Genomic DNA, 11498 nt, shown 5'->3' with positions numbered 1-11498 from the left:
TGTTAAACTCTTCTTGAACTTAATAGGAAGTATGTGATTTCTTATTAAAGAAATTACATACATCTGGTAAGATCCAGTCTTACCAAATGGTAAGACTGGATCTTTGTGTCAACAGACTTGGAATGACAAAAAAGGATAAATATGTGTATTTAAATACCTTATTTTCATCATTGTTGACTATGATGGGGGATCCTATCACTCTTCCAAAGGACCAATAGGAGTTTGAAAACCTAGAGGCATCAGCCAACCAATAAATGTGTCTGGATCTGCATTTAGGCACAATTCCAGACTTGAATAGTGTTGAAAAGACAAAACTTAGAATCAAATCTTACTTTATTACTCAGTTTTTTTGGTGTAAAGCAGTTTGCACTGCCTTGTTGCTGAAAGATGCTACACAAGTAAATAAACTTCACTTCTGCAGTTTCAGTTTGATTGAACCAGTAATCTACAAAAAAAAAAAAAAAAGTTTTTCTAACGAAAGGTTAATATCACTGAAGTGTGGTGGGTGTTTCCAGGCTGACATAAGAAAAAAGGGCCAACACGTTTAGGTTAGAGGTCATTTATTGTTCTCTCCAGACTGGGCCAGAGCAAGGCGAATGATATGCAGTTAAAAAAATTAAATAAAATAAAAAAGGCATTGTTCAGCCCAACAGTCATAGTGAAGCATCAGCCCACAGGCACTGTGCATGGAGTTGACCACTAACCGTCAGCTACGCCCCGCCTCTCTCTCTCTGTCTCTGAGTGGAGTGCTAACCGTTCGTACGAGTGCAGAGAGTCACTTCAGTTCTGTCCCTTCTTCCTCTGATGCAGAGGGCTCGGTGACTTCGGTTGCCGAGCGGTCTTGGTTTGCGTCGACCGGCGGGAGTTTTTCGCCAGCCTGAGCCGAGCCGTCCGTCTGGGTTCTGTGGTCGGGCGTCGGATCCGTCTGGGCGTTCCTCTCCGCCGCCTCGTCCCAGTCCTGGTCTGACGTCTGAGGTAGACTGGCCAAAAGTTCCTAAGCACACATCCAGCAGCCGTCAGGTTGGTAATGTCGGACGGATTTTGTTACTTTTCGAATTTGAACATTTCAAAATGCACCTTCTGTCTCTCCAGGTCGTTGTCCCTCACAGCGCTGAGCAGGCTCTCTGTGAAGTTAGCGAGCTCCTGGTATTTCTGTTTTTGGTTCTCTAGCTCGTTCTCTAGGAACTGCACTTCCTCGTGCTGAAAAAGAAGAAGAGTTCCATAAACAAACGGTTCTTTTAAATCAGCTTTTTTTTTTTTATTGAACCACAGAAACATGCAGCAGCTCTCGTTAGGTCAGCGTGAAAGAGTTTTCACCTTAAATTCCAGCAGGTTCTGCATTTGCTCGAGGTCTGACACCATCAAGTCGCCAGCTTCATCAGCTTCTTCATCCTCATCGATTACTTCGATCTTCTGCCAAACACAAAGATCGGATAAACTGACCCTTCGCAGAAGACGTTCCTGTGCCTGCTCTTAAAAACTGTTGTCTTTTCATGTGCATTATACTACATTTAGTCAGTACTTTTATTTTTTTTCTCTGTTTATGATATTCTGTTTTGCACGGTTTGATGTTTAAAGGTTTTCTGAGCAGGTCGTTGAAAAATGTTCTTATCTGGTACAAAAAAAAAAACAACAAAAAAACGATAAGGTGTGTTGGATGAAAGCTTTTTAAGGCCTTGCAAATGTTTCTATACGAGCAGACCTTTTCCACGTTTTGCCACAATCAATGGCTCGTTTTAATGGGACTTTTATGTGACGGACTCACACAAAGCATCGCTTAGTTGCAAACGGAAGTAATCATTTTTCGTTTCCGTACAAAAAAATAGGAAGAAGGTGGTGTTTGCGTTCGGCCGTCTTTCTTTTGCAATCGATTGCTTTCATAAAAACGACCACAAACATACAGAGAGAGCTGTGGTGAAATGACTCAGATCACAGCACAGATGCACCAATCCGTTATTAATATCAGGATCAGTATTGATCCTGATAATGAAAGAAATTCTAGATCTGGTATAGGTGACAATAGAGCTCGAGTTGTTTTGCTAAGAAGAACGGCCAAGGGTTCAGCAGCTGTGCTTTTTCTGATTTAAAAACAATGTGAAAACCCTCATGTGTCCTCTTTTCCGCTCGTGTCGATAGATCGCATACAGTCTCAATAAAGGACACTGAAGTTTGTGATTGTGACGTATTAAGACGTGGAAAAGTTTGAGGAGAGTGAACATCTGCCGAGGAACTTTGGTCGTTCAATCTCATATAAAGTTTCGACCAATCCAATAAAATATGCGATTACTCTCCAAGTGAAAACTTTAAATTTTCTACTGCAGTGTCAGGTGACTGATGAAATACCACATTATTGGCCAGTGGAGCAGCAGTGGATGTGTAACTTTCATCGTCTCCGTCTCTGTGGTGTGAATCGACAGTCCCGTCTGTGTGTGAGAACACAAAGCGAGATTTAAAGAGTTTGTACAAAAAAATAAACAAACAAACACACACATGAGTTCACACGTGCAAATGAACCAGCACCTTCAGACATGCAGACCGAGCCGCCGTCGGTCAGGTCATCCGGGAGTTCGGGCGTTCTGAGGTGATCCTCGTCGGGGCTGGCGGCCGCCGGCGACTGGCTTCCTGGAGACGGGTTGGTGAACACGGCGGGCCCGCCTTTAGGGGGCGGGATTTCGATCCCCATCAGGCGGTACTTCCTCCGTCTGTTGCTGATCCACGTCTGCATGAAGAGATTTACGCAGAAGGCAACATGTAGACGGAAATGACTGAAGGAATGTTCAGACCAATAAATATATAGTTGGGAGGGGGGGGTGGAAACCTTATCCGGTCAAAAAAAAAAAGAAAAGAAAAAAAAAAAAAAAGACAGCTGAGAGGGAAGTCGAGGTTCCTCCAAATTTGTACCAGAATCTGTTTTTCAGAATTTAGAGTGTTTCAAAGATGTGAACAAAACAGTTCAGTCGTGAAAAGAAGAAAGGAAATAAGGGGGGGAAGAAACCAAAAAAGAAAGTATGGAGGAAAGACAGAAAGAAAAACAACCAAAAAACAGAAGGAACGTAAGAAAAAGAAAAAATAGAGAAAGATAAAAACAAAAAATAAAAGAAACAATAGAGGAAAGAAAAATAACAGAAAAGGTAAAAATGAGGGAAAAAGAAAAAAAAACAAAAACAGAAAAGAATAGAGGATAGAACCAAAAAAGAAAGAAACAAAGGAGCGAAGAAAGAAAAAAGGAAAGAATAATCACAAAAAAGTAAAATGGACAAAGGAAAGAAACAATAAAGGAATAGATGAAAAAAGAAAACAGAAAAATGAAGGAAAGAAACAAAAGAAAAAGAAAGCCTTCTGCCAGAATCTATTTCCTCTTTCCAACCGATCCGAATCTGAACACGACTTAAACTAAACTTCAAACCTTTGATTGCACAGGAACTTTGCTGACTGTTCTCCTTTCACATCAATTGGAATTGCTTCAACCATCCCAATCAGAAAAGTTACTAAATGCTCAGACTTCCTGTGTTCTCTCTGAACACCATTTTTCCTTTCTGGCACCAAACATCCTTGTGAGTGAGAAGGCACAGGGCTGGAGGTGTGTGTGTGTGTGTGTGTCTGAACCAATCCAGACCGACTAAATTTAGCCTAAAAGCATTCCGACATTGGCCCCGACATATATTACTGCATGACTTTTAAACAACTTTGTGTAAACAAGTTTAAAAAAAAAACGTTTGTGACCCAGAAAAGCTGCTTGTCCCCATTTTGTGACGGCGCTCAGGAGAATCCACAGACGTCCCTCTGGTTCCGTCTGGCACATTCACATTCATCTTTAGCTGGACTTTAGAGCCAAAGCTAAATAAAATAAATAAATAAGTGAAATCAGCTGTGTGGAATCAGTTCGTGTCTGAAATGCGTTTCCGACAAGATGCGGCTCGGCCTTTTCTGACTCCTGGCGACCGTTTCCGGTGCAGACACAGCCGGAGGGGGAAAGTCGCGAGAGGAATGACTGACCTCCATGCCGACGCCTCGCATCTAAACTAACGGAGCAGACAGTCAGGAATCCCCGCAGCTGAAACGTACGCAGCTCTTTGGGCTTACCCTTCGGCGAAGAGCTTTACCTTGACGATCTCAGTGTCTACGTTGAGCTGGTTGGCTGCAGCGGCGATCTTCTCTCTGCACACCGAGCCCAGACTGGTCATGCCGCGGTCCCAGTAGCGCTTCAGCTGGACGAGGTCGCCGTCGCTGAACTGGGTCCGATCCTGCAGCTTTGGGGCGACAAGCAGACGGGATTCGGACCGGTAAAGGGGCTCTGGCACAGCTTTGAAAAGTTTAGAAAAAGTATTGAAATTGTTGTAGTGGTATAGTGTGGGAAAAATATAATTAAATGAGCGAAAATTTTGGGATTTCAAGACTCTGGTGGTTCTTGCAATTCCTAAAAGGAGTTAAATGCTATAAATCTCAATAAATGACGTGGATTTTTACATTTATATTTAAATGGCATATTCTGATTAATTTTAACATTTCAGTCATCAATTTTTTTGGTTTTTAACTTACAGACATGAATGCAGTCTTTCAAAATTAAAATTAAAATCTAAACAATTCTGAGTTCCACTGCGGAAAAAATGATAAATAAAAAAATAAGGACTAGCTGCTGGAAGAGGTCAGACTGAGGGAGCTCCTTTCCCTTCTCTACAATAAGCATCTAAAGACTGAGCAAGTTTGATTTATTAGAAAACGGTTGCAAAACGAAGGCTTCCTCTCTCTAAAAACAACATGGCCGACAGATTGAGGGCTTCCAAAGTTGCATCTGAACAAACCACAAGATATCTGGAGCAATGTCCTGTGGAAAGATGAGACTGAAATGGAGGTATGAGGCAATAATCCACGACGTCAGATGTGGCTGCTTTTTATAAACTGAGCCACCGTCTAATAACATGAGGTAAAATTAAAAAAAAGATATTATTTCAAGAAAAATGTACAAATAGCTGTTCTTCTATAATTTTTTTTCACTTTTTGTCGCATTATTGTCAAAAATTTTAATAGAGAGGCCAACAAAGAGCTGTGCAGATGGTTTTTGAAATGTTTTACAGAGGGGAAAACAAAACACACCATCCCCATGGAAACATGGTGGTCAGAAAATATTGGAAAATGAATGGGGCAAAACACAAGACATTCCTGGAAGAAAATATGTCACAGTATGCTTGATGTAATGACATCATTTTCATCAGAATTTGCACCTTTTTAAAGCATAGTTAAGATTTATTTTTTTTTTTTTTTGTTATGGCACAGACCGTAAACCTTCGTTTAGGAACGTTGTAGTAGATGATCACAAATACTTACTGTTCTCTTTCTGGAGCTGTTGATTACCCAGGGGGCAGCAGACACACCGAGTGAAGGCTGTGTTTAAAAAACACAAGTTAATCACATTAAATCCCTTTGAGGAGTAACAATACCCGAAACAGAAACCTGTCCTTACCTGTGAGCTGGGTTCTCCTGGGAGTGAGGTCTGTACGGTGAGGGAGTAGCTGCCCTGAAGTGCCGCGTTGCCGGGATGCGCCGCCGGTCTGGAGCCCGTGGCGGGAGGAGTGCGGTTTCCCTTGGACGCTTCGCCTCCCGTCGGGTTGGTCACCGACTGCTCCCTGTGGATGTGTGTCTGGGCGGCCATGTTGGCCAACTCCTCCTCCCTCAGCCACTCGTCCTCTTCGTTTCCCGTTTCCATGGCAATGGAGAAGTTGTGACCGGCATCCAGAGGGTGAGGCGTCGGCCTGTGGGTCTCCTGGCTTCTTGGAGCGGACGCTTGCCCAGGCCTCGGGCGCTCCCTGTCGCCCTTCTCCGACAGGGTGAAGACTTGCTGAATGCGAGGCGTTTGCTCGGAAGAGGGCCCTGCATTCTGGGCCGGAAGGGAGGCTCGAGGCTTTTGCGGCGCAGGCGGTTGAGGTTGGGGGTTGGAGTGAGGTCTGGGCTGAAGCTGAGATTGGGATTGTGAAGACGACGACCAAGGGCGAGTTTGCACGGTACCGTATTGTCTAGTCCAGCTGTGGGGTACCAGCCCTGCGCCGGCACTTATCCCCCCGTCCCCAACGGATAAAGTGCCCTTCCTGATTGCAGTGTAGACTAAAGAACCTGAGGCTGACGTCAGGGGCGGGAGCGTGGCAGACGGGGTCAGTAACTTGGAGTGGATGGGTAAGGACGTGGAAGTGCTCCTGCTCTGCAGAGCCTGGTTGATCAGAGACGAAGACGTGCGGATGGAGATCTCGGAGTCCGACTGAGACTGGGGGTCCTGGGGTCTCGGTCGAGAGCGGGGGACGGGGTTCAGAGAGTAAATCCCAGTCAGTATTACGTCATTGTTGTTGTTGTTGCTTCCGCTGCTGAGGGGTGAGGATGACGACGGAGAGGAAGACGCCGAAGAGAGAGCGGGGAAAGACGAGGATGGAGGGAGGAGGTGTACGCGGTTCTGGATGTTTCGGGCAGCGGCTATGTCAGCAGGAAGCAGCGCCCCCGTTGCTAGGCTGTGATTGGACAGCATGCTTCCAGCCAGGGCGGGACCGGAGAGCAGCCCTCCAGCTATTCCGTGGCTCGACAAGGGATGAGACGCGCTTCCGTTCTGCTCGACTTTGGAGGCCAGTTTTCGTCGTTTGTTGCCAACCCATGTCTGCAGGAAAGAAAACGTGGGGTCCGTTTAGGAACCCGATCCAACAAGGAATCGGTACAAGACTTTACCGAAGGTATCAGCAAAACACACCTACTCTACAAACTAGACTCATTTCCATTAAAGGTTTTGCTTCCTTCCCGCTTTTTCACAAGCGATTTCTACCGGCTTACCCGGACAACACTGAAGTCCAACTTTGCCTCTTGAGCACACTGCAGAATCAGCTGGAAGCATGCCTTGCTCTGGTTGGTCATCCCGTTCTCATAGTAGCGTTCCAGGATTCTCTGCTGCTCAGCCGTGAATACAGACCGAAGGTTCATCTGACAGACAAGCAGAAGGAGGGAAACCCCTCAGATCACCACAAACCGGCTGCTGACCAACTTCGTCAATAGCATCTTTTTCACAAAGGTCTGTATGAGGTGATGGGATAAAGGGACTATCCGGCCTTTATAGGAGGATGGCAAGAATCTTCTGCTATGACACAGTAACTTTATTTCTAAGCACTGGGGAACACTTTGATATCGTTAATAGTGACCTACTAATTAATGCTATCATTTCAAGCTCAACAGATATTTACCAAAACATTTGCAGTAGCAACTGTAGCGCAAATAGGTCTTCAGAAAGTATTGACTCAGTGGAGGTGCATGTTGCACATATTTGTGAAAAGTTAAAATGGACACAATATATATTTTTCCTTTTACTTAGTTTCTGTTGATTTTTACCCAAATTTATATTTGTCAGATTAGATAGAAAGCATCCAAGATCCCCAGTTTTTATGTCTTGTAATAGATTTTCAATTGGACTCAGGTAAGGACTTGTATTAATTTTTCCCTCAGAGTGATGAAGTACTGTATCACAGCAACAAAAACTAAACGTCTTTTTTTATGCATATTTAGCGCTGACATACTCACAGTCTGCAGGCCACGCCTCTGTGGCCACGCATCCATATCACTACTAGAGGGGAACGAGGCAGCCATGCAGATCACAGCACCACCTCCATTTTTCTAGATCTTCGCTGTCGACTTTGAAGTCATCTTGCTGCACTGTGCCTCCCACACCTCTGTGTAAAATGGCTGAGGACGAAAGCAAAGCGGACATAATTTAATAGCATCCACACTATGTAGAGGGCCATTGAAAGTGATGTGATAGTGTACTTTTAGCTTCTGTTATTTTATTTGTGTGTGGAAATCTTCAAAGATCAGCACTGAAATAGGATAAATTGATGGAGTTTTTCCCTTTTTTTTTTTTTTACAAAGTTAATAATTACTATTCATCTATGAAACCATTTCCATTGGATTGTATTACTTATTTTTACCACACACTTTCCACTTACATTACATTTATAGAGTTATATTTGATTGTTTACTGTAATTACAATGTAACTTTTTAACTGAATTCTGTTTGTGTTTTGAACTACAAAAAACGCTGGATTACTTTGCATATTAATTTAAAGTTCTTAAACGCTCGGATCAATCTAACAAAAAAAAAGCATTAATTTATCAAGTAAAATGTATTTCATATGATTGTTCTGTGGCACCGGTGTTTTTCTTTTTTTATCATAATTATCATGGTGTTATTGTGTTTCCGCTCTGAACAAATGAAATATACATTTTCTCGATGCGAGATTATGCTTCCCTGTCTAGTAAACACATATTGCCATATTTATAACTTTTTCATGAAGCCGTAAGGTCGGTAAGATAAAAAAGAAACATAGCTTTAAGTAGACTGACTTGTTAAAGTATAAAGTTTGAAGTATAACCCATTCGGAAACGCAGGGAGCTGGAAGACAACAGTGGCCCAGTTTTAAGGAGGGTTTGATAAACACAAAGTCCCATACGGGAATGTTGTGCGACCAATAAGCACACAGCAGGTTTATTTTGGCAGGCGGACTGCGCATGGCTACAGTCAATATGGAATCTGCGGTGAGAATTAGCAAACAAATAGTGGGCACGTCAAACGAGTCCGCCGTCAACACGTCAGCCAGCGGCTTTAAAAACACATTAACCACACAGGAAGCGCGTGACTAAACTCCACGACCAGGACCTAGAAAGTAAACAAACCGGGTAAGAGTCGCTCCGCCGCGGCGGCTATGCAGGCCCAAAGCCGCCATGACCGAGCCAGCCCACGCTAAGCTAGCATTAGCATAGCTTCCCCCCAATGGATAGCCGCAGCTAAAGTTTTCCTTCAAATCTATGATTTCCCGATCCCGGGTAGCTTCCTCTTGCTGTCCCCAGCTCCGGACGGGATCAAAACAAAGCAGCTTTTTTACCGCGGGCTTCTCTTAAAAGTGAAATCACTTTCTTTCATACCATTTCTGATGTCAAAATCAGACGGACGCTCCAAATCAGCAGATTTCTTCCCCGGTCCCCCTTTTTGCTAGACAATGAAATCAGAATGTCCCGATCATCAATTCTAATCATGATTGTGACGTGTGCGCAGACAGGAGCCAATGAGCGCTCGAAATCAAGGCTGTGACAGCCGAAGAGGGCTGAAAACTGAGCACCCGTCGTCCCGCCCACCGTTGACTTTGTTCTGCGGGTTGCTGGAGGGGGAGGTCACGCAGCACGGAAGCAGGCAGTGGGAAATGGCCTGTTTCCTTCTCACAGTGGGATTTGTTGAAGTGATGTAGCACATTAGTGTTATTTTGGATAGGGCACGTATATTCACAGCTGGAGCAGCTGAATGGAGATGCTCTGCATATCCTGAATGCAAATGTGTGAAGATGAATGCCATTAAACCATAATTATAAATATGTATGTATTTATTATTATTATTAATATTATTAATATTATTAGTAGTAGTATTGTTTAGCCTGGTGCAGTCTGCCTTTTACCACAAACGTCCTTTTTCTTATGTTTCATTTCCACTGTTGAGAGGCTCCGACTCCAAATATTCCATTTTAGCAACATAAATGAGTTATTACTTGTACATAATAACGATAATAATAAAAAAAACTTGTCAACTGATTTTTTTTTTCTCAGTCATGAAGGTGATGGTTTTTGCATTAAGAAGAAAAACAACATGGTGTCAAAATTATTTTCAGAGTCTATTTTTATCTGTATCTTCTCAAGATACGCAGAAGTTGGGTAGGCGATATACGTTGTGAAAAAGTTCAATTTTTTTATGTAGTCGCAACAAAAATGGGCTGAAACAAGATTGTCAAAGTATGATTTTACCCATGTTGTCATGGCACATATATACATATATATTTTTACATACATAAAATATGTACATTCTGTGTTGTCTCAGCAAAGAAAAAAAAACAAGTAAGAACATACTTTAATATTAAACTAAGTTTTAAGTAAAGGTCCTCCGGTCAAATGATGCTGAAATTTATGTTACTCAACTTTTTGATCTGCACGCTAACCCTTGGGTATGGTGTAAAACTACATGTTTTCTTTCAGAATGACCCAAAGTCCAAACCCGAATCCAAGGGAGAATCTTTGAGAAGTCTTGAAAATTGCTGCTCACAGACACTTTTTTTTTTAATTATTATTTTTTTGTCCACTTTGGTTCCATTAAAGCTTAGTGATGTGACAACATGGGGGGGAAAGTAGATGTCAAATGAAAAAAAAATCATAAGTAAAAGCTACATCTGTCACTATTGAAAGAATTCAACACAAGAACTTCTATTTTACATAAATTCATATACATAATCCACATAATTAATCTCATCTTTAACATAAATAACAAGGAACATATATTTTTTATATATATTTTTTTTAGAACAGGAAATAAAATTGCTGAGTTGTTAACGCTTGTAAAATTAAACACAGCTAAAATGGAAACAGCAAAATTACTCGTGAAACACCGAATATAATAAAATTTGTCTAAAACATGTTAAAATATACTTATAAAGAAAACTGATTGTAAGCCACACATCACCACCGTGAGAGCTGAAACACAGGATGTGTATAATTAATCATTTTACAACATTTTTTTCATATGTTGCTTTAAGTTTATCCCAAAAGAACCCATTAACAGACAAAATATGCATTAAAAGTAAGTATTTTTTGCTATCAACATTCAATCAATCAACATTTTGACTCTTCAGAGGGGCTGTCAGTATGAAACAATGTTTCTGGTTGTTCCGTGAAAAAGTGCCGTACTACCTTCTGTAACTCACTAACTATAGTATTTGGGGGGGGAACAAACTAACTAAACAAACTCCATTAGACAAAAAAATAAATAAATAATGCAAAGTCAAAAATTAAACGTATATCAGAAGTCAAAGTGACTGTGTGTGTGTGTGTGTGTGTGTGTGTGTGTGTGTGTGTGTGTGTGTGTGTGTGTGTGTGTGTGTGTGTGTGTGTGTGTTCGTCGTGTGCCTCTCCTCCAGGCTAGTTCCTGCAGTGCTGGAGTCAGAAATGTGCTGCAACCCTGCGAGGACGGCTAGAAACGAATTGTTATATTCTTGTTTAAGATTTATTTATTGAGTCACATGTTTTGTTTCTTCACTTATTCATTTTTGAACGCTGCTCTTATTGAATTTATTCCATGACGTCATCTGTCTTCCACAACCCGCAGCAGGGGGGCGCTGCGCCTCACAGCTCGGGTGAGCTCGCGCTCCCGCGCCTGACGACTGAAGCCGATCATCACATCAGAGAGAGAGAGAGAGAGAGAGAGAGAGAGAACTTCCACACAGACAGCGGCGACCTGCTGAAACGTCCTCACCTTGCGCTGTGGCACGAACTGCTACCGCAACGGGGCTGCCATGGCAACCAGCTGGAACACTTCTAGCATTTAGCATGTCTCCGTTAATTAAAACCAGCTGCGGTGGAGGCTATAGTGCTAATAGTTGTGAGTTATAGAGGCACGATTTAGTGCAGGCTTGCATAAAGCCACTTTTTCCGTGTGTGTGTGT

General features: G+C 42.5%; 1 protein-coding gene across 2 annotated transcripts; it reads right to left on the bottom strand.

Annotated features, from left to right (window-relative positions):
* Window positions 1-546: 546 nt before the first annotated feature.
* Window positions 547-9374, bottom strand: hdx (highly divergent homeobox). Of its 2 annotated transcripts, none has more exons than XM_017307121.1 (11): window positions 8944-9374; window positions 7546-7707; window positions 6808-6954; window positions 5462-6637; window positions 5326-5382; window positions 4104-4250; window positions 2521-2719; window positions 2344-2423; window positions 1318-1410; window positions 1078-1200; window positions 547-994 (listed from the first exon to the last, which is right to left on the bottom strand). In XM_017307121.1, the coding sequence occupies exons 2-11, from the start codon at window positions 7609-7611 to the stop codon at window positions 776-778; spliced, it is 2307 nt and encodes a 768-aa protein (XP_017162610.1). In that variant the 5' UTR covers window positions 7612-7707; window positions 8944-9374; the 3' UTR covers window positions 547-775. The 2 variants fall into 2 exon arrangements, with proteins under 2 accessions (XP_017162610.1, XP_008417864.1); XM_008419642.2 differs by having other exon boundaries at window positions 1318-1413; window positions 8944-9373.
* Window positions 9375-11498: the final 2124 nt, after the last annotated feature.

Source organism: Poecilia reticulata, linkage group LG10, assembly GCF_000633615.1.
Source record: "Poecilia reticulata strain Guanapo linkage group LG10, Guppy_female_1.0+MT, whole genome shotgun sequence".
NCBI lineage: Eukaryota > Metazoa > Chordata > Actinopteri > Cyprinodontiformes > Poeciliidae > Poecilia > Poecilia reticulata.
This window is presented reverse-complemented; position numbering and strand designations above follow the sequence as displayed.

Excerpts from the sequence above, each read along its gene's own strand:
- hdx (XM_008419642.2), bottom strand. The coding sequence starts at position 7,611 with ATGGCTGCCTCGTTCCCCTCTAGTAGTGATATGGATGCGTGGCCACAG. Across the intron at positions 1,201-1,317 it reads AGAACCTGCTGGAATTTAAG|CACGAGGAAGTGCAGTTCCT; the intron begins GTGAAAACTCTT and ends CTTCTTTTTCAG. Across the intron at positions 995-1,077 it reads ACGACCTGGAGAGACAGAAG|GAACTTTTGGCCAGTCTACC; the intron begins GTGCATTTTGAA and ends ATGTGTGCTTAG.